General features: G+C 38.2%; 1 protein-coding gene across 6 annotated transcripts in view; it reads left to right on the forward strand.

Annotated features, from left to right (window-relative positions):
• FHOD3 (formin homology 2 domain containing 3) overlaps nucleotides 1-22,539 on the forward strand; it is a 375,803-nt gene that overhangs the window by 343,908 nt on the left and 9,356 nt on the right. For 3 of the 6 annotated variants that reach the window (XM_071454935.1, XM_071454930.1, XM_071454942.1), the window contains 4 exons: nucleotides 1,353-1,545; nucleotides 7,036-7,065; nucleotides 9,620-9,791; nucleotides 11,802-11,963. In XM_071454935.1, the coding sequence (XP_071311036.1) occupies nucleotides 1,353-1,545; nucleotides 7,036-7,065; nucleotides 9,620-9,791; nucleotides 11,802-11,963 (557 nt within the window). Of the gene's footprint in view, nucleotides 1-1,352; nucleotides 1,546-7,035; nucleotides 7,066-9,619; nucleotides 9,792-11,801; nucleotides 11,964-12,405; nucleotides 12,483-12,754; nucleotides 12,793-22,539 lie in introns of all 6 variants that reach the window. The other 3 variants (XM_071454931.1, XM_071454946.1, XM_071454950.1) reach the window with 2 other exon arrangements.

Here is a 22,539-nt window from a genome sequence, read left to right on the forward strand (position 1 = left end):
CTTTATTAACAAGGTGCAATAACTGTCTTTTGCCTCCTAGTCCCCAAAAGCTAGCAGCTTTATAGAGAAGTTGATTGATCTTCTGTTTATCCCTGGAATTTTTTTAAGGAGACTTGACTTACTGTCTGATAAACAAGAGCAGACTGTAGCAAAAAAAATTAAATTTTCTTGACAAATTCATCATATGCAGAAGCTGAAATCAGTCTTGTACAATGAGTTCTTTTCTAGGCAGAACCACTCCTATTTGCAAGATCTTCGACTATGTGTTTTATGCTTATACCAGCTGAAGACAGATTTAAGATTCCTCTCCCTAGGATTTGCAGTTGAGTTTAATGAAACTGTGAGAGGCTTTCCAACTTCTGGATAATTTCCAAATTGCTGTGGTCAAAATTAAGAACTGGATTCCAAATTATCCCAAATTTGTGGGTATACACTTGAGAAGTTGATTCAGTTCTTCTTTCATTTTTGTAATGACTTAGTGTTTATGTCTCAAGTAAGCTGAAATCCCAATTGCAATGGAAGGGAAGTGAATTCATTAGTTTCCTGTTGTGTTTATCATATGCATTGTGCACGTAAAAAAATTATCGACTTTCTCCTCTGATATCCTGCAACTGCTATGACAGTTTTTAAAAATGTTTTCATATACTTGCACCTTTCTAAGATTGGGAAGACTTTTTGTCCTCAGGGATGTAGATGTAGTTAAAAGGAATTCCCATACATTTTTACACATTCAGTGTGCTGCTGCAAATCATGCAATATAGAAGCAATATTAAAAACTGCAAATAGTGCAAAATCTCTGAATGCCACAGAAGCAGTAAAACTGTGAATTAAGAGTGTCCCAAACTAATGTACTTGGTAGATAATATAATTTTATGGTCAGTTTTGTGAACCAGAAATTCTTTCCTTCTTGTGTTTGCTAGCCTGTAAATCTGCATTCTTCTTGTCTAGACTTTGCCCAAAGTCCTAACAGCCTCTTTGAAGTTGCTTAATACAAATAAACAGAATTGAAACTTAATAAATATTTTTTTCTATAAGAGAAATGAAAGTGGTCATTCACGTGCCAAATTAGTCATATAAAGTGATGGAGTTCCATAAATATTTTATCTCCTGCATCAGCCTGGGAAAGTAGACTAGGATGAAGTTATCATAGGCTAGACTTTCATGGTTTTGATTATAAAACATACCAATGTTATGCAAAGCATCCATGAAAATTCTGTAGCACAAAGGAAATGATGGGAGCTAGTAATGTAATAAATGGACTCAGTGAAATATAGGGTTGTTGTTGTTTTTTTTCCAAGAGACTATCAATAAGGATTTTTTCCCCTTTACATCTATAACTCATTTTTTTCCAGGTTTCACTCATTTTTGTTATTTATGGGCCATCCACCCTACGCGATACGTGAAGTCAACATCAATAAGTTCTGCAAGATTATTAGTGAGTTTGCTCTGGAGTACCGCACCACCAGGGAACGAGTCCTGCAGCAAAAACAGAAACGAGCTAACCACAGGGAAAGAAACAAGACCAGAGGGAAAATGATAACAGATGTAAGTGGCAAATGGTATCTCCCATAGCATGGATTTTTAAAACTTTCTTTCACTGCATGTGGTATATGAAGTGTTGTTACTCTATTTTTAATTTTAGAGGTCCTTGTGCTGTAAGTAATGAATACTCCTCTATTAGAAGACAAAACTTGCAAGTCCTTGATTGTGTATAATTTCTGCTTCATAAAAATGTATAGGACAAGAACAAACTGAAATTAATTATCCAAAAAGAGCTCCACTGTGTGCTGCACAGACAGTGTCCAGAATATCTAGAAGACATCAGGAGCCATGTGTATCTGACCAGCCAAGAATATGAAAAAAAAAAAAAAAACCCTAGAAATTATAGTCCTAATAGAGAACATAATTTCGGTGATGAATCATTGTAGCTATTTATTTAACTGATTGCAACCAAATTTTAATGGATTTTTTTCTCCATCTTACAATATTCTAGTAGTCTTGAGCCTTGACATTTTATTTTTTTATGTCTGTGTGTATATATATATATATATATATATATATATATGGACATACACATGTATTTCACGTGCATTTTTTTCTTAACTTTAAGCACAGACCCAGCCAATTTTATGGTAATAGACTGCTTTGGGATTCTGAAAGGATGGACAAATTTATGTCCACAGTAGATGTTACTCTGTAAATTTTTTGACTGTAAGATTGCATACTCATTGAATAAATTAAAATAAGATTAGTTTTCTCAGCATAATAGGTTTTAAAATCCTCTTTTTATATTTTTTCTATCTTTTTTTTTTTAAGTTGATGTAGTTTGACTCAATCCAAATAGAGTTTTAAGAAGTGCCAGTACTTAATAAAAGTTTCCAGCTGTCTCAAAATCCAGATCTGGAGTCTCGATTAAATGCAAGTGTTTCATTGCATATGAAGCTACCCCTGCCTTTGGCATGAAAAGCCCGAAGCTGATTACAGTTTTATGACTCAGGCAACATGGGTCAATATAAATATATAAATACATATATATGTATTGGGACTGGCATCAATTGAGATTGTATTTAAGTCATTGACTCAAAATCATTTGTAGATCTTTCCTGGCAATATCCTCTTTACATTTGGAAATCTGCCCCATCTTGAGAAAATGTTAAACCTGAATTATTATCAAAGGATTTTTTTTCTGTTGGTGCAGTCTCAGGTTTAGGAAGAGGTTCTGATTTTATACAAAGGGTGTAATACAGTCATTCAAATTTACAAAACTACCACTAGAAAAGTGAACTCATTTTTGCAATTGCTTCTTGGTTTTCCCGATGTGTTTTAAAGGAGACAAAAGACAACTTTAACCAATGCGTTTTATAAATTAAAATTTTCATTCCCTCACATAGCCTTGACACTTTTTACTAGTTTGAGCAAGACTGAGGTGTAAAGGAATTACTGTTTTCCTACTGTGTTCCTACCATATAATGTAGTTTTTATGTATTATGTGTCCAGAATAACTGCTGTGGCAGGACAAAAAGCTGCAGAAAATGCGAGAGGCAAAGGAGTTCTGATCACTGGCAGCTGGGTTCAGGAAGCAGAGAAATGGGACCCTTTCAAACCACAAAAAGTCTCAGGCTTGACAGTGAGTCAGCAAGGGGCAGAACCAGGGGCAAAGGCCTGAAAATGGAGGGAAGGAGACATCAAGGCCTTTCCAGAACAAAAGTAGTATTGGAGGAAGATCTCTTGTTAAGCTCAAGATGCTGCTGAGATTTGGGAAGAATTATATGCTATCTGACAGTTAGTGTTACACCAAAAAATATCTTACAGATCTTAAAAAAGGAAGTATATTTTGCCTATCACTAATTTATAATTACAGAACAGTCCTATTAGCTTGAAACCAAAAAGCCTGCATGAGTAAAAACCAACAGTCTTTAAAACTGCCCTTACAGGAGTATTCTTTAAGGGAGTTATTAAGGTGGCCACATAGTTATTTCAGAACATAGCTAAATCTCTTTGAGCACAGCCCAGTAATATGGCCTCGTTTACCTTTTATTTGAACTGCACTATATGGTAAAACTGAATTGAAGTTGCATCAGACTATTTGTCACGGCTTCCTCTGACAACTTCAAAGTTATATCTACCTCAGAACAAGTTTCCAAGTCAGCAGGATGGAAGATATTTATGTGTGAAGAATTATGAAAATGTGGAATTTTATTGTAGTTTTGTTTTGGCTGTGGTTTGTATCTGGTCTTGATTTTCTTAGTGTTTTATATTGGAAGGCTTGGAAAGGGGAGATGGATCAGTAATGCATTGACAATGATTCACTAGTTACAAAATACTGATAGAAGAAAGTTGAGATCTTGACATTGGAAAGAAATTCTTTGTAGAAAGTGATTATAATATGCAGTAGTCATATGGAATTTTACTTTCTGCTTTTGATCACCTAAAAGTATTGTACAGTTATTTGAAACGTACCTCCCTGTCCTTTTGAAAGTTTCCTCAGAGTCTCATTTTTATCACCTCACAGTACACTCCTTTTAGGCAGATGAGGAGGGATTCTAACAAAAGCAGGAAAGGAATAAGCCAGAACCAGCCCAGTTCTTTAAGGAGAAGGGCTGTATCTCTCAAACCTTGTTCCCCTGCAGACTTGGAAGGCAGAGGGTGCTGGCTTGTTGCATGGAGAGTCTGCTGGCTCTTGACATGGAGAACTTGCATCAGCTTCAACAACTGCTCACATGGAGAAGGGCTCAGGAGCACAATGGGGAACATTTCCAGTCTTTCTTTCAGCCTTTTACCACAGATATCTTTGTGTTTAGATGTTCTTTAGTAGCTGAAGTTGACTGGGCACTGTCAGAGTAAATCTTGGTGAATGCTGTCTGGAGCACATGGGTAAGGAAAAAAAAAAAAGTTTTTTGCCACAGTTTCACAGGGAAAATTACCTAGTCTCTGTAACCTTATATCTGGCTTTAGCCAATGATAGCACACATTTCAGGCACTCTAAAAATAACAAGCAAGCAAAATAGGGAAGAAATGCAATTATAGATGCAAGTCTGAGCTGTTAAATTATTTTTAATAATAGTAGGTAATATAAGCATCTGTCTCCCAGATTTATGAAGCTCTGCTTTTCATGATACTTAAGAGTTTCAATTCCAAAATTGCTGTGTAATAGACATAATATTCTGAAACAGCAAATCCACTGCACAGAAATGCGAGCCTAAAGGAAAAATGTGAGGAAGAGAAGGAGAGAGAGCCCAAACTGTCCTGCAACATCTAATATTGAATGACAGAAGAATCAAATGGCCTTTTTTCCTTCAAGTTAACATCTTGTGTCTGCAAGTGGTATTCAGTGTACCAATATTCTTTCACTGCTTTTTGATAATATTACGTGTTTAAAAAATCCTAATTTATTGCTATTTCTCAGTGGTTTTTATAATGATGAAATAAAGAAGTAAATACAAGATAGAATGTACACACCAGGGTGAAGGGCAGATTTCCTTGTGAAACATAAGGTTGGTTTGTTTATTTTGCTGCTATTACTTCTGTTGTCAGTATTTGCTAGAGGCAAATGCCTCTTCAGACATGGGAATATGAAGGGAATGGTGAGCTATTCTTCCTGTGCACTGGAGTAGCTTTGGGTGTAGGACAGTGGTTCCAGGAGTGTGTGTTCTCCATGTGGAGCCAGAGGTAGAGAAATGGTAATGCCCAGGTACTGGAGATGGGCAAAGTCAAGCAAAGAAGTGCCCTTAAAGTGAGTCCACAGCAAATCATCCTAGCTAGATTAAATGGGCTGGAAGGCCAGCAGCTGGGCCTTTACCTTGTAAAAAGCTAGCTTGATACAAAGTAATACTATAAATATGCTTTTGTTTGGAGCACAGTCTTTGTAATGTGTGTTCTCTAGTATGTTATCTTGCCCTGACTGCCTTTTTGTATTGTTTAGCTTAATTTACTCTTCTTCTGCCCTTTACTTATTAGCTGAATGTACAGAATGATGCGATAGATAGATAGATAGATAGACAGACAGACAGACAGATAGATAGATAGATAGATAGGATAGACAGATAGATAGATAGATAGCTATAATAGATGATAAATAGATATAGATGATAGAATACAAGACTGTTTGTATTTCCTATTCTTCTTTCTGTTTCTTACTCATGACAAAAAGTGAACAGTGGTCCTCTTCAGAAAAATTGCTTTATAGAGTGACTCCCTGCCCCCCAGGGGACAGAAAAAAGACAAACAGACAATTTTAGTGCAAAGGGAACATACCTGCTATGGTCTCTCTGCAAAACACACTGCCTGTGTTTCTGTCAGTACCACTGTGTCCAAATTAGAATAAGCATCTCACTCTTTGCATAAAACATACCCTTAAAAAGTAATGTTAATGTGCTGCTCAGCAGTCACAGCTAATCTTCTTATGGAGATTGTGCTGAAACTAAACTGAGGGCCAAAGTAAATCAGGCTTTCATATTTAATGATGAATGTTTCTGGAACAGAATGTATCAATCCCAGACAGAAATCAGAGCTGAGATGGAGATAAGGTCAAAAATGTGTATTAGTAACACGAGGGAGAGGAATACTATTGGAGGAATGCTTCTTCTAAAAAAAAAAACAAAACAAACCCCACAAATTAAAAAAAAGTGCATAAAATTTCTGGACTATGTTTGCACTTTATAAACAATCAAACTGAAAATTATGGAAACAGGGAGCCCAGATACTTGAGAAGCCGTGTTTTACTTTGGGAAACTTCCATGTGGGGTATCTTCTAGCCCAGTGAAGAATTCCCAAGGCATTTGGGAATACAGATCTAAATAGTTTTCTAATTCCCTGTAAATCCCCAAATTTAAGAGTACTCCATATCCCACAATATTTTTGTATGTCTGTTGCATTTAATGTAGTGCAACCGTCAAGATGGTTTTAGATGCCTGCTGTCACAGAGGGTGAAGGCCCTGAATAACAATGAATAATTGCATCTCTGATTTCCAGGATCAGGTATCAGGCAGCTACTGGAGAACTTTAAGCGTTTATTGAAAGACTACCCAGCATTTGATTTGAGTGCTCTGTTGAATTGGTAGTTGAAAAACCCCAGCTTAAAAAAGGAATTAAAACAAACACTTAAGTGTAGAGAAAAGGAATTGCCAAGAAGTTGACCTCTGCACTGAGAGGAACAGCAGCCAGGACCTCCCTGTGCTGCACAGAGCTGGAAGAAGGAGAAGGAGCCCTACCTAGTGTTGTCAGCTTCCATGGGGCAAACAACCTCATGACTCAAGGGAGAGAAATGGGATGGGTTAGGGGTAGTTTCAGTTCACCATTTCTGTAAGGAAAATCAGGAAATTTCTACATACAGTACTGGCAGGGACAGAAAAAAGAAAAAGAAAAGCAAGCTGATTGTCTAAGGCATGAAAATGAACTCCTTATATGTCTTCTATTTTTATGTCCTCTTATTGCATAAACAGTACCATGGTTACCTCTTACTCTGTCATGGCTTGACAGTGCTGTCTTTCCTAAATCTTGCTGTTTGTCCTTCTCCACCTTGTCCTTTGTTTCCAGTGGCAGACCGATGAAGAAGAGGACGTTGAGGTATGGTTCTCTGAAAAAGCATGTCATCTCATGTCTCCTGTGTGCTGTGACATCTAATTCCTAACTCAGTATGGACTGCTCAACTCCATCTGCTCAAATGGAACTATGAACCATGACATACTTCTCATACCTTTTTGTCTCAATCATAAGAATAAATTTTTACAGTCAGCTTTAACCATATGCATTCCTGTCCTCTTGAATAAGGAAATCCTTATCTGAGGCCTTAATAATTTTAAGTTTCCTCATTTCTTTTCCTTACTGTCTATAATGTACTGCAAATTCTCCCCATTATCCAAATGATCTAAATGTTATGGATATCATAAATTACCTTGGGCTACGGATTACCAGGTTAACTTCATACTCCTTAAGCTGTGTAACCCCATATGGTATTCTTTTATAAAGTTTTCAAAAGCATCAGGATATGGGGCTGTTAAGCAAATCCTAACTGTTTGCCTTGCGGTGTAAATAGAGAATGAGACACTACATTCATCATAGAGGTGAGCCATGGAGTAGTTCATGTATCTATCATAAAGTGCTCCTGAAGGTGATGCTCTAGCTATATTCATAATAAAAGTTTATTGACTTGAGGAGCATCTTTTTTGTAATGCATTTTTTTGTTCAGCATTAGAGCTTTCTTCAATTTGCGGAACATAAACAATGTGGCTTAATGCTGTTTCACAGTGGTGGTCATTTTCCCACCAGGCTGGGGTTTGACCAGCAATTTATGGCAACATCGGAAATGAAGGAAATGAAATTAAACTTTTGGCTCTAGAGCTTTGCCCCCCAGTCATGGTTTGTGATGTATAGCTTAGGGCATGGAAAGAAAATTACATTAATTTGCCTGTTTATGCCAACATGTAACTAATCTGTGTGAACAGGAGCTAACAGTTATGTGGAGGCTTTATCCTTTGGAATTTTTTGGAAATTGTATTGATTACTGAACAACCCATTTGTAAAAGAGAGTAGTCTTAATGTGAAAACGGCATGTCCTTTCATAGGAGTTTTTCTCTAATATTTTTCTGTCTCTTAATTTCACATGTGAAACTCTAGCACTTGCATACTTTTCACATCAAAATGTTTCAAGCTAATCTTTTAACAAGAAAACAAACTTCTAGCTATCAAAATAGGTCTTTTACTGATATATTTAGCTCAGTGCCTTGTAGGGATTATTGTTTTGCTACTCAGTTAACTTGCTATCTTACCCCAAAAAGTCACTATGTTAAAATAGAATCATCTTATCATTGGTTTCCAGATTAAACTTTTTCAATTTGCAGTCTTGAGATGGGGACTTGATCAAAGCTCTGAAAGTAGGGCTCAGTCTTTTCTTTCAATTACCACTCTCTGACAAAGAGCTTTGCAGGTTTGCATCCCTTTAACTAACTGGCTTGATATCATCAAGTGAATAATTAATGTTGTTTATTATGCAAAGGAAGAAGAGAATGCAGCACTTGTCCTTTCATCTGTGCTGAATTAGAGTAAGAAAGATTAAAAGGAATAACAAAACATACTTCTCTGTCTGATGCTGGGCTGATATGAGTGAGAGTACTGAGGTTTATTATTATCTCTTGATGCCTGTTTGCTGTCAACAGGGTCGGTATTTCCTGCAGTCAGGGCTGTATTTCCAATGTGCTTTGACCTTTCTGTAGATAAGAGCACAGTGGTGAATACCAGCATCCAGGCCCTTTGGAGGCAGTCTGGGAAGGAAGAGCAGCCCAGCAATGCAAGCCCTTCTCCTTAGGAAGTACCCACTCCTGCTGCTCCCACTCATTCCTAGGTGTTTGTTTTGGTCACTGGTGGGGATGCTACATACCCACACTGTGTGTGCCCAGCTAGTGTAGCTGCTGTTGTTCACAAAGTCATGGTGACAGGGAAGCAGAGGGCAGACTCCTCAATCTCTTGTAAGGTTTTGTTTGTTCTTCTGACTTCTGACTGCAATTTTTGTGTTTCAGCCATAAATAATTTGTCTGGGTGTTTTGGAACCAGGGACTTTTTAAGTGTTAGTGATAATGTGTATTAAAGTTACCTGTAGATAATTGGGTTTTAGAGGAGAATGAGAGTTTTTCTGAGCAGCAAGGCAGAGAGGCAGGAGGGAAAGGTGTCTTTTCCTAGACCACTGTCCCCATTTTGCCTTGCTAGTGAAAGTTGATTGTACAGAAAAAAAAAGCAATTTCTTTTTTCTGTTGGGTCTCATGCTGTTCCTCTCAGCATTATGCCTGACCCCAGATCAGGCCCAGTCTGGACTGAAGGTTTCAAAGCAAGTCCTTGCTTTGTTCCTTTTACTCTCAGACATAAGGTCAAAATTACAAAGCTCAAGCTAATGCATCTGTTCTTTCTCTGACTGTGTCTGCTCCCTGCTGTCACCCTGTTTCAGGTTCATTTCTGGTCAGAGTGAATGCTCTGGGAGAGGAGCAACTGTTGCTGGGCTCTTTTGGGAATAGCCCTACTCCAAACCAAGCCTGGGAGGACACTTCTTTCCTTGCAATTCGCAGTCGAGCCCCTGGCCTATTGTCCATGCTGTTCTCAGTTGACACAACAAATCCTTTTCCTCCCGCAGTCTGGCAAGTTCTCCAGCAGCTCCCCGCCCTGCCAGAGCCAGCCCCAGGGCCTGCAGTATGCTGAGGATGCTGCTGAGCACGAGAACATGAAGGCTGTGCTGAAGACCTGCTCCACGGCGGGGGACAGCACCATGGCCCTCGGCGTCCGCACTCGGAGCCGCGCCAGCCGAGGTGAGCGCCAACATTTCCTCTTGGCCACCTTTCCTGGGCTGTGGTAGCTGCACAGTGGCCCAGACATGGGTCATGAATCCCTTGGGTACCACTCACAGCTGAAAAGGTGGAAGGGGAAGGAGAACATCCCAGTGTTGTTTGCATGATAGAAGTGATTTGAGGCAAGGGGATGAAAAAGAATTTTCCTGACATTTCAAAACAATTTTCCTGATGTTTCACAGCCAGAGTAGGGGTATCAGGAGTCCAAGACTGCAGAAATTTTCAATTCTCCCTGCATGATGATGGTGACTGCCCACTAACGCACCAATTCTTGTTCTCATCATGAAAGCAAAATGGGCCATCTGGAGAATCCAGGATGTGGTTTTCTCTTTGTTTTCAATAGAAGCAAGTAGAAAGTAGCAATTCAAATTCAAATGAAAAGACTTTGCAGCATTTTATGAATGATTGGGGAGAAAATGGGTAGGAAAAAGGTGATGTGTCTTTTAACCACCTCCCTGTTAAACTGCAAAGGTAATGGGTACTTGCATTTGTGTTCCTCTCATCACTCCCATAGTTGCAATACATGGAAGATGGTTTTGGAGTAAAGATGATGCACCAAAATTCAAGTCTTCATTTTCTTACCTGGTATTTCTTCTCCTTCATATCTGGATATCTTACACTTTCTTGATACCTTTTTTTTTGATACAACTGATAGCACATCCACAGCATCCAACTCTAAGTCTGTGTATGTGTAGCTTACTAAGGCTTAAAACCATGGTCCTGGCTAATTCAGAAGTTTCACAGCCCCAGTGTAAGAAGCCAGTCAGCTAAGTAAAGTATGAAGATTAAATAATTCAAGCTGCACTGCAACAAGCTGAACAGCTGAAGTAATCCACTGAATTCTGATGAGGAGAGTGTCCTGACTGTGAGAGTCAGCTTGTGTTCCCCAGAAAAACAGCAGAGGCAAAAGATGGGTGAGCCAGACAAGAGCTTGTCAGATGCACTGTTATAGTAGAACTGCTCCTGAAAAAGCAAGGAGATGAATCAGCTGAGTAAAGGCTTAATCAAAGCTGTTCATGGACTTCAGAGATGTGGCATAAAATGGCCTTGTTGGTGATTTCTAAGCTGCTTGCAATTGTACCACATCCACTCCTGCAAAGCTCACTGTCAATGTTCACACTGCACACTAGCCTTCAAGTAATTTAAAAATAAAATGCACCTAGAACTCCATCTGCTCAACTGGAACTAGTTGGAGTAGCCAGTAGTGGAGGAACCCAAAGATGTGTTACACAATGCTCTGTGGGGTGAGGAGTGCCAGGGCCTTGGATTTGGAAATATGGCTCACTTGTTTGTTTGTTCTTTTAACCAAAATTGCTTTCAGCTTTTCATCTTGCCAACAACTCTTCCATTCGCAACAGAGCACACACAAACTTCTGTCACTCCAGGACACGTACAGCTCTGTGATAGGAAGGTGAATTCTTCATTTTGAAGGGGGCTATACATGTCAAACCACACTTTATGCCCTTTTCTTGTCTCCTTTGCACTAGGTTGTGATACAGATGCTCAGAAATTGTTATGTCTCTCTTTCAGTACAAAAGGACCTGTGTTTCTGATTTGCATCAATCTCTAAGATGTGCCGTGTCTTCTGCTGTCTTTGTAATAGGAGCAGAGAGAAACATGGTCACACTACATTATCCATCCTTGGCTTATAGGCAGCCTCTAGCAGGCATTTGCCAGTTGTGTGCTCAAGAGCAAGACACCGCAGCTTAAAGGAATGGAAAGTGTGTATATAAATATATATATATTATAATTGTGTTTGAGCTCTTGGCTCTCTCCTGGTACAGCAAAGACGCTAGGCTATTATTTAGAAATATTCTCCATTAAGCAGATTCTTCTTTTTTTTGGTTGAATTGAAGTTGGGATGACTGAGCTGCCTGCTGTAATTTCCCAAAAAACCCAGTTGCAAAATCAAAGTGATGCAAGAGACTTCCACTCTTCTTTTCCCTGAATTCACTTGCTGGACTTTTCCAGGCCGTATCGGTTCGTGGAACGCTGGCAACGACGACTCACCGAACGCGACGGATGACGCCGCGGATGAGATCATGGATCGCATCGTCAAGTCCGCCACCCAAGTGCCAAGCCAGCGAGCAGTGCCTAGAGAGAGGAAGCGGTCACGAGCAAATAGGAAGTCATGTGAGTATAAGGCTATTGAATTGCTCAAAGTAAGAGAATGTGCAAATATTTATGTATATCGGTGTAGGAACCAGGCTTTGGGTAGGCAGACATGCATTGGGAGTGGCTTGAGTGTGTGCTGATGATTGGCTTATGTTCCTCTTACTGTTGTTTAATCAGTGTTGTATGCAGTGGGTGACTCTGTCTTCTACAGAACTTGAAACATCCTTAGCAGAAGAAGAAGAATGGTTTATGGTGATTTATGACAGTGCTTATGCATAACTAGAGAGTTCAGATCAGGACCTCAGATGGAGACTGCTTAAAATGCTGTAACCTACTGTGAACTGGCATAAAGATTAATAGTTGTGTCTGTAGCTGAACTTATTCATAAAGCAAAAAATAGTTTGAGATATTTCGCCTTTTAAAATCTTTCTCTCTCGTGCTGTATGCTATCTTTCCGCAGCCCTGAAAACAAAATGTCTACTGCTGCTTGGCTGCAAAGTGGTTATAGAGGAGTTTAACTTCCACTGGGAAGAAAAGGTAGCACATTTATAAGGTGGTCTTTCAATGGTGTAGTGTAGCCTTGGGAATGAGCTACGACACCCAAGTTTGAGGAGTTTGGTTTCATGGTTTAGTAAATCCAGTGTTTAAGAGGTGATGAAGCTTTCTGGGTTTGTTTTTTTTTTTTCTTAATGTGCAGAAATAATGCAAATACTATGAGAAGGATAACTACCCAAAGAATGTAAGATTTTAGTGTTTAAAATCCTTAACCATATATGGCTTTTTGACTACCTTTCCATCCATTTTTTTAGCATTTCTGGGAAGTTAGGACAAAGAGGAGACAACAACAGTGAGTGAAAAATGACACAGATTTTCTTTCTTGTGGAGTTGTTCTAACATAATGGGTGATCAAAAACATTTGGTATTTGCTATAAATTAGCATGTGCTGAAAGGATATTCACTTTACCCAACATGCTAAAAAAGGAACTTATGCATGTGACAAGAGCAGAGGCAAAGCGGACACTCTGGTTAGATGAGCCAGTCTCTAAACAAAGAAAATGAGCTGACACTGGATTGTCTGTCTTACTTTCTGTCATACACTGTGCCTTACCTATCTCTGGCATCACCTGCTGCTACCTACTTCCCCACACAGTTCTGGCATTCTGCACGTGCTGACTGCTGCAGTTGGCTTGTGAAAATCAAACAAATCTCCTGTATGTTTGCCTATTTCCATGCTTTATCCCTATTTCTGTGGTTTATCCCATATTAAAGTATCTCCTCTGTTGGCAACACTGTCTTCATACACACATATACCAAAACCTCTTATTCCTAATTTTTGCCAGGTACTTTTTTTTTCCCTAGGAAGCACTTGCTGCAGAAACAACAAAACAGGATAATGATAATAAAAATAGTATATTATTTTTCAATTGAACTGTCTTTTATACTCAGTAAAAGCATTAACGGGGATTAAACATTCAGTAAATGTTTAGGCTGGGACTGATTTCCATTGTAATTAATCATGATAGAATCCAGTTCTTGTGCTTGTTTGTTCTTCAAGATCTGGATGAGACTCTTAAGTGGATTAAAAGACAGTTTCAAAACAAACATAAAGTTCAGTAGTTTAATGTCCCTTTTAGCTGACATGTGCAGAAGCGTGGAAGGAGAATATCCTAACTGAACTGTTTTACTCTGAGAGATAGTCAATATACTTGGATGATGAATTAATTAAGTAGTTTATCTTTTAAATACACTCAACTGGACTGATAATATGACATCTCCAGGAAATTAAGAGAGATCAGCCCTTGCTAATGCATGATGTGAGTTAAATGAGCAGAAGATATTCCAATTAGAAACACATAAACATGTAAGAAAGTAGATTTTTAGGCATATCTCAATGATTTAGATTAGCAGACACTACGATATTTATTACCTGTAGAGCAATGAGACCCTATTATCTGATAGGTTTGATTCATCACTTTCAATCTTCAGACTCCCATACACATCTTTTGGCTTTTGCCATGAGCTTGGTATTCAATCTTTTCAGGAACATCAAAGAGAAACTCACTTGAAAGGAATTATTTTCCCTGTGCATCATGTTGCATATGTCTCATTGCTTTCAGTGCACAACTGGAAAACTTGTCAGGCTTACTTAGCATTCAGCAAAGATTTTAGTGAGCATGAACTGAGACACATGGTTTTTAGCAAAATCAGAAACCCAAAATATTTATATGCCGTTGCACTATAAACGTTTGCTGTGGTTCCAGGAGAAGGTTCTCATGGGCAGGGATTTTTTCCCATAAAAAAAAGACAGTGAAATGTGAAGTAAAAAAAATAAGAAAAAACCCCAAACTAATTAATCAAGTCCTTTATAGCTAGGGGAAAGCAGAAATAGGTTTATGGAAAATGTGTTAAATTCATATTAAATTGTTGCAATGGGAAAATGAGACATCTTGATATGTTCATTTGAAGCATTTTACATTTTGTGGTTGTTGACCAGTGTGACTGGTATGGAGAGAGCTTGGTTAGGGCATAATGATGTAGATGAGTTTGAAAGCTCAGGGTAAGCATCAGAACTATAAAATTGGAGGAGGAATAAGGCAGGGGGTCACCTAACAAAAGACAGATTAACATGTCTGTATCTGTTGGTTGAAGATAGAAGGGGTCACTGATAAATCAAGATATGACTGGTAAGAAGGAATTGTTCAGTGGGAGCTGAAGTGAATTACAGAAATCTAAGGTACATGATAAGTGCATAACAACTGAGTTCCTGTGGTGATCTGAAGAGATTCTGTGCTAGACCTTTACACAGTGGAAGATTTTCAGGATAAAATTTGTCATTTAGAAGTACAGTAATCAACTGGAAGTCACTGCCTTATGACAGGTGTTTAGTGACCTGCCTACCAGATACACTAGGATGGCATTATATCTGAGAAAATAACATTGTAGTTTTATTTGTTCATCAGAAAGCCACAGGATTGAATGAGCCACAGGAACTGAAATGCTCTGTCACCCCCTCAAGGTAATCGTTCAAAGACAGCTTCAAAGGAAGTTGCCATGGGAAGATTTTGCTGTGGGGTTTTTTTTTCCCTCTTATATTTATACTTTGTAAAAAAAAGGCTCCAGCCACCAGAGATGTCAGTTCAGCACCTTTTAAAATCATAAAAATTAAGTTGAAAATATATTGTTTCTGTTCTTGCAGTCTGAGGACAGCTTCCTGTGAGAAGGTTTTCTATAACATTATAGGGACGTGTTCAACTTAGCAATGAAATAAAGATAATATAATTAGGATCGTCTGGTTCTCTGGTGAGTTTAGGAAAGCCTTCACAAATGGTGCCATAACAAACAATGAGTGCAAGGGAAAGTTGGGATGAGAAAGTTTTAGGAATCACTCTACTTGATATTCCAAATTTCATAAAGACTAGCAGTATCATCCATAGGATACAATGTTTTACTTACACATATTTAATTAAAGAGCCTCCCCAAAGCTCCCTAATAGCTAATAGGAAGATACTACTGTTTTCTTACTTGTCCATGCTATTTATTTAAATATAGATCCCTTAAGGGAAAATCAGTCTTCTCAGGATTAGACCCTTGCTGTGGTGCCATCTCTGTGTTGGTCTCATTGAACTGGATGGATCTGTCTCAGGAGAAGGATACAATTCCTATGAGTCAGCATCAGGAAAAATCACTCCAGTTTATTAAACATTAATAAGCATATGGAAGATATTTGCACTAATTCTAGCATATGCTGGGCAACACTTAGAAACGGGTAATGCTTAGAAATTATGAGCAACATTTGTGAATTCCTTAGAAATAAATAGCCAAACAGGGCTATTTATTTCAAAGGAAATAGCTCTTTAAAGATGGCTTGACTGTGCAGCACTGTTTGGATCTAGATCTTCACCTGACCCTGGATGATGAACTATAATGCAGGGCCTGGGTGTGATTGGCATTTGATGATGAGTAGCACACTGATGGTTTTATCAGATGCTGCTGGAGACACTGCATGGGGAGGCACAGAGTGAGAGGCTTGTTTCACCACACATTGTTTTATCTCAGAGTGTCTGTGTGTGTGTGCACACACTCCTGTTACTCTTAGATTTCATTCAAATTTAAAATCTGCTTTAGATTTGAGTTAGAAAAGAGGGTTTGGAACGCATAATAATTGAATCACAATTTAATTTAATATTTATGTGAGATAACATGATCAAACTGATTTGTGATGTTTAAAGAAGAGAGAGACATGGTAATGCCTTGTTCTTTTATCAGGCTTTGAAATCATGTGCTAGCCTAATAATGACAGACTTTTGAGGTATGGAAACATCTCATAAGGATTTATGACCTATTTGTGTAATGGCTTGCAGGGAGTAGCAAATACTTCCAAATCATGATGCAGAAATGGGTCTGAGGCACCACTCAAGTAGGTGGAGATAGGAGTTGAGTCAAGTTTACCTGAATCCTAGACAAGTAAACTCAGGACTGGTGGATTAAATTTAACTACAGAACATCCTTGGTCAGGTATTTCATACTGTAAAAGTGAAATAGGAATCAGCCTGGTGTCATCAGGTGCTAAAATGTGGGAAAGAGCTGTGCCAAAGGACCAGGCATGGAAGCCAGCTTTAGACAAGTTTTAGTACCACTTGCAGTGCTGCTTTGGAATAAACATGTTGTAAGCAAACAAAGTACTGCATGGGACACTATTTGAATGCAAAGGTGCATATTTTTTTGTTGAGCATTCATAGGGTGCATTATTTAACTTTTTCTTCACATTTTCTTTGTTATTTTCGTTATTTTTCAGTTTCATGTCTCTTCACTTACTTTTTCTGGCTTTGAAAATGTACAGAAGTGCCAAAATACCAGGAGGGAGACTGTTCTTCTGGTATTTATAGCCTGACTAAAAGCAGGAGTTAATGGAAATTATACTTTTAAAAAAAATGAAAACCTTGCAAGAAGAAAGACTGTATAAAATGCTTTAAAGGCAAACAACATCACTTTGAATTTGCAATTAATTATTTAGGATTTGAGTAGCTGGATCCTATCAGGAGTTAGAGTATGGGGCAGAGTAATCTAGTTAGTGATGCATATTTAGGAACCATTCTTTGCATTTAGAAAAAGTAAATGTATGACTGATGGTATTCAGTATCAAAGTCTGTTTGTTCCTACAGAAAATACTGAGCCTTCAAAAGGCCTGTACATGGTTTAAAAAAATGTAATTATTGAATAAAAATAGAATGTGAGATAAAGCACTTAGAGCTCTGGCAGCTGGAAGGTTATCTCCATTAGATGCCAAGATAGCTTGAGTCTTGGATGCCTTTTAAGTAATACATTCTTCCATCCTTAGATGGAAAGATCTTTGCAAAAGTAGGAGAATAGAATTCCATGATCAAAAATAAATAAAAACAAAACTAATGAATTTAAATTATTAATAGCACTTCATGGATTAACAATAAATGCAGTTGAGCACAGTAAGTTCTAGAAATTGATGTATCTAATTAGGATGAGGTCTCTGTAGTCCCCTATCTCATCTATGCCAGAGGCCAACATCAACAGCTGTAGGAAGACAAACAGGAGAGGTAGAATCATAGAAGCACAGAATCACTCAGGTTGGAAGAGACCTCCAAGTTCATCAAGTCCAACCTTTGCCTAAGTACCACCATATCTGCTGTTCTACTTCATAACCATTAGCCATTAGTTGTGTAACCCATAGGACTTGCCATGAGTTTTGATAGCCATAAATTTATGTAACTCTTGAGGCTGAATAGCTGGTTCCATGTTTTCAGTTTTGTCCCTTGTAATTGATGGCATACATGATTGTGATTGTTGATGTCAATACCATTTCTAAGTTAGCACACATTTATTTGTAAGTGTTCAGTTTCTGGTTTACAATGAGTATTATGGTGTTCTTCAATAGCTTTCTTTTAAGTTTCTGATTTTGACAGATAGGGGTAGGCATTCTACTTTTTGCATGTTCAAATGTACAGTACCTCTGTATTTTGCTGGTAGTCTCCATGCATTTCAGACCGTATGTTTCATACCTCAGGGTTTGCTCAAGAGGGTTTGCCTGTAAAGGGAACTTGCAATCATCCTGTACAATTCTACATCATGTAGCCTTCAAAACAAAAGGGTTTTTGAAAGTCTGGTTTGAATATCTGTTTAAAAAAATGGCTTGTAAAAGAGGCTTAAATTCATTTTCCACTCACTATTTTAGGGGAATCTGTGAGTCATTTCTAAAATGAGTATTATTCTGATAGAAATTTTTTCTTTTGGTGCTCCTAGGCTCAAACTTTCTGATTAAAACAGCTTTTTTTTTTGTTAATAGAGGTCACATAACAAATTATCCTAGCCTGCACCAATATGTGCATTCCTTAACTTTATGTTGGATTCCTGTGCCACTATTAGAGATTTTATGGATTGTAGTATTTGCGTATAACTGGGCAGCATTGTTGTAATAATCACCTGAAAAAGGGGCGAGAAGTCATTGCATTGATGTGGGAAGTCAGAATTAAATATGCAACGCTTACAAAAGCTACATATCTTTTATTACTGTTTATTTCAGTTCACAGGGAGAAGAGAGATACAAACACTACACATTTACATGTACATGTACATTACAACCCAAGCACAGAGGGTGTGGTGTAGGAACAAGGAGAAAACTGCTGCTATGATGGGTGGTCCCAGGTGGTTTTAGAGTAGCTGTCACCTCATGGGACAAGTGTCTGTCCAGGTGAAGCCAGTGTCCCCCCAGGATCTGACAGCATAGGCAGACCATCCTTGTGCTGTGTCTCCAACATTGGGAGAACCAAATGCAACTTCCCATGGGCCTCTAGACAAGGACTTAGAAGTGCTGGAATTTCTCTGGCCAACTCTTCTTAGCTAAATCGCACTTCCTTAATTTCAGGAGAGAACAAGCTGAAGGTAATGCAGGGGAAACTGCAAGAGATGAGCAGCTGATAAAGAGCAGGTGCTATTAGTATTATATGTAGAAAAAAAAGCTGTTCCCATTCCCTGATCACAGCATATTGGCACTGACATTTTCTATATAAATACCATTATGCTACACAGTTTTGCAACTTTTTCAACTGTAGTTCTGTAGGAAGAAGAAATAATTTTACTCCATTTGTTTGCATCTTACAGGACATACAAATTGTTTTCACTTTTGCCAGTTTGTCATTCACTGCATCAGTGAATTCATCTGTATTGTCCTCCGATTTCATTTTAATTGATATCTTTTACAGGTAAAGGCTTTTGAATTCTTGTCACAAGATTCATTCCCAAAAGTAGGATACCTAAGTTTTAAGTATCTAAAAAAATGGGGATAGTTGATTTGCACACCATTAATCCAAAGTTGATAGGATATGTATTTTGTTTGCTTTCTCTCGGTATTAAAGTAAGTTGCAAATGTTTCTCCGGTCAGTAATTTATTCCTTATTTTCATCATCCTTCCTTCCTGAAAGATCGTGTCTTTCAGCATCCTAGTAAGAACTCGGCGGCACTGAGTTGCTGGCTGGCAAAATCACTGAGTTCTTCTGGAAAGCACCTCATCTGAGAAGGAAGGAAGGCAGAGAGGTACAGGGCAGCTTTCATGCTGCCTTTCTAAAGAAGTGCGGCGAACAAACACCATCTCCTCTGTGGCTTTCCAGGGCAGGGCGCTGCCACAGCTGCCAAAGGGAGCCCTCTGCTGCCACCAAGGAGATTATCAGGAAGAGCTGGGAAGGCAGGGATTTGCTTGGACACGAGTGTCAGAAGGGTTTTGGAGGGAAGTCTCTCCTAGAAGAAGAAGAAAAATGTTTCACAAAAAGCTATTTTGCATTTATCTTGCCCTAGCACTGTGGCCAAGAAAAAAAAAAAAAAAAAAATATATATATATATATATATGGCTTTTTCTAGGAAGAATGACACCATCTGATTAGTAAATTTACAAGATTGTTTTGATCACAGTTATTTTTCATCTGATGGGCTCATAAAGAGGATGCCTTTTACTGTTTTATTCCCCAGCGTGAATTCCTAATGGGAATAATTAATTTGCATTCTGCAGAGTCCAGGTGCTCAAGCTTGGTCACACTTCTTTGCTAAGTCATGCTAAGAGACATCTCAGTGTTCAGAGCCTGATAAATACTCTTAGTGGGTCATTTTAAATTTTAAAATTTCAAATTAAAGGTAAAGGCTGCAGGCCTTAAACACTTACAATAGATTATTTACTTTTTGTGTCACATCTCCTGTCTTTTTCCAACCTGTGCATATTTAATGCATGGTCTGATCTTGAAAACAGTGTATAGTGACTCAGTCATGACTCACTGTATACTCGGTCATGCAGCCTTGGTTGCTGGTGAGCTTTATACTCTTGATGCTTTACCTGTTATTAGAGGAATCACTTCTGACTGGTGGAGTTAAGTGGGAGAAATTATGAAAGAGGTGGCAGCAAGATTGCTTTCAGTAGTAATTCTTCAGAGTGGAATTCATGTAAATGAAGGGGATTTTGTCACAGAAGGCTTTCAAGGAAGGAGTTAAATCTTTTCTGCCCTACTCTTGGGACTGTGTAAATGATGATCTGTGAAATACATAAAGTTGGAAACTTTAACAGTTTCAACTACATGTTAAATATTACTTTGAAAACACATATGCTCTTCATATGCAGCCCAGGTTCTCTAAAGCAATGTTACTTTTTGTTCCCTATAATACAAGCCACCTGGAGATGAAAAAAGCAAATTTAGCTTTTCTTAGAAAGTGCCAGTTTGTCCTTTCCCACTGCTAGACTCCTCTTTATCTCACAGCCACCATAAGTAACACCCAAAGGTGGTTGTGACCTACTAGATTTCTTGTTAGGAGAGACTTGTGCCATCTATGAAGAGTTGACAGGACTCAAAGCAAAGCTGCAGAGTAATAATGCATAACAATGTGTTGGTTCTGAGAGCTTTCTGTGTGGCTGACCACATTTCAGTTGTCTGTACTTCTTCAGAGAAGTGTGTGACATACTCCAAAAATTCACCTACAAATCTCTCTAAGAAAATCACTACACAAAATGTTACAGCATTTCTATGAAGCATTTAGGCTTACTCATATTAAGCAATGATATATGCATAATTAAACATAACTTATACAGACAGTGGCATAAAAATATGACAAGGATTAAAATAAGAAAATAGGAGCAAGGCTGTATGGATTGAACTTTGAGTTGGAAATTGCCATTGCTGGACTCACTGTAATAAAGTCCAAGACAATATGTTAAATGTAAATATATGAAAACATAGACTTAAGAGTGCAAGCTGTATGTGGATAGGTAACAGAAAAAAAAACCCTAAAATACATTAAATGAGATTATGGAGCTGGCCTGTATTGTCTCTTATAATCTGCCCTTTTTGCTGTCCTCACTGTGTAATTTACACCATGCGGAATTTTCTTCATTCCAAATCAGCAACTTGCTGCTTTACCTTTGCAGCTGGGACCGAGGGAAAGTTCTGTGGCTGCCACATCTTTGTAGCAGGAATGGCACTCATTCTGTGACTGCCTGAGCAGGAGAATGGTCACATCTGCCTTGCAAGTGACTCACACAAATGTAGACACACATGCCAAAAGCCATTGCAAATGCAAGAATAAATGGTGCCAGCCAGAATGATCTTTACTCTTTGTTGAATCTTTAAAAAAATAAATAAATAAATAAATAAAAAGATGGAGAGAGGAAATTAAAGTGCTATTTGCTCTTAAAAGAAACAACCAAACCCTACATAATTATGTTCTCTGACCAAGAGAGAAGTTATACTTCAGGAATTACTCTTTTTAAAAACTTTTCCAGCATAAAGCAAGAGCAAGGACTGTATGTCTCTGTAGATTTTGACCCAACAGTCAGAGTCAAAGTCATTGAGTTCATCCTAAGCACACTGCATTGTGCCAGAATATCAAATAGAATTCTAGATTTCATGATTAATAAAGAATATCATACACTCTAACCCCAGAAAAACAACATTTAGTTTCTTGGTTATGGGATCTCAGCAGGCTTTGCTTGTGACAAGAGTAAAAGTTATATTCTCTCTGTGTTATGTTTCTTTAGCAAATGTTTTAAAAATTGCTCAAATAACCTAAAAGGTCATTTAAAAGTCTTATTTTTATTGTCACTGCCTCCAAAATGCATTCCATAACTCAGTTTAATGTGATCTGCAGCAGGCCAAGAGTTTTACAAGCCAAGATATTATGTCTAGTCCAGTTAGAAACATGACAAAGTTCAGTGAAGCAGGGAGAGTGAAGACCTAGGTTGAGAAATGTAATTTTGCATTGTCTATAAAACATGGAAGGAAAATATCTCCCTGCATCCAGTTTTGATGACAGAACCTGTTCATGGCCTAAGGTAGAGGAACCCTACCAAGCTTTATGAGGAAATAGACAAATGACTGAGGACATCTGTGTAACAGAATGTCAAGACAAGGTTCACCCACCTCCCACAACAGTTTTTGCTCCTGCAGTAATTCAGCCTTCTCCTGGTTTCATCACCCACAAGCCTTTATATTCAACAAATCAGTGCAGAAAATAGTGGGGCTGGAACTTGTGTTACTATGTATGCTGCACCCATCCACTGTACCTTCAAATGAGGAAATGTATTGTAATT

This window comes from Agelaius tricolor, unplaced genomic scaffold (assembly GCF_023055355.1).
Source record: "Agelaius tricolor isolate 1412-34295 unplaced genomic scaffold, bAgeTri1.0.p SCAF_2, whole genome shotgun sequence".
Taxonomy (NCBI): Eukaryota; Metazoa; Chordata; class Aves; order Passeriformes; family Icteridae; genus Agelaius; species Agelaius tricolor.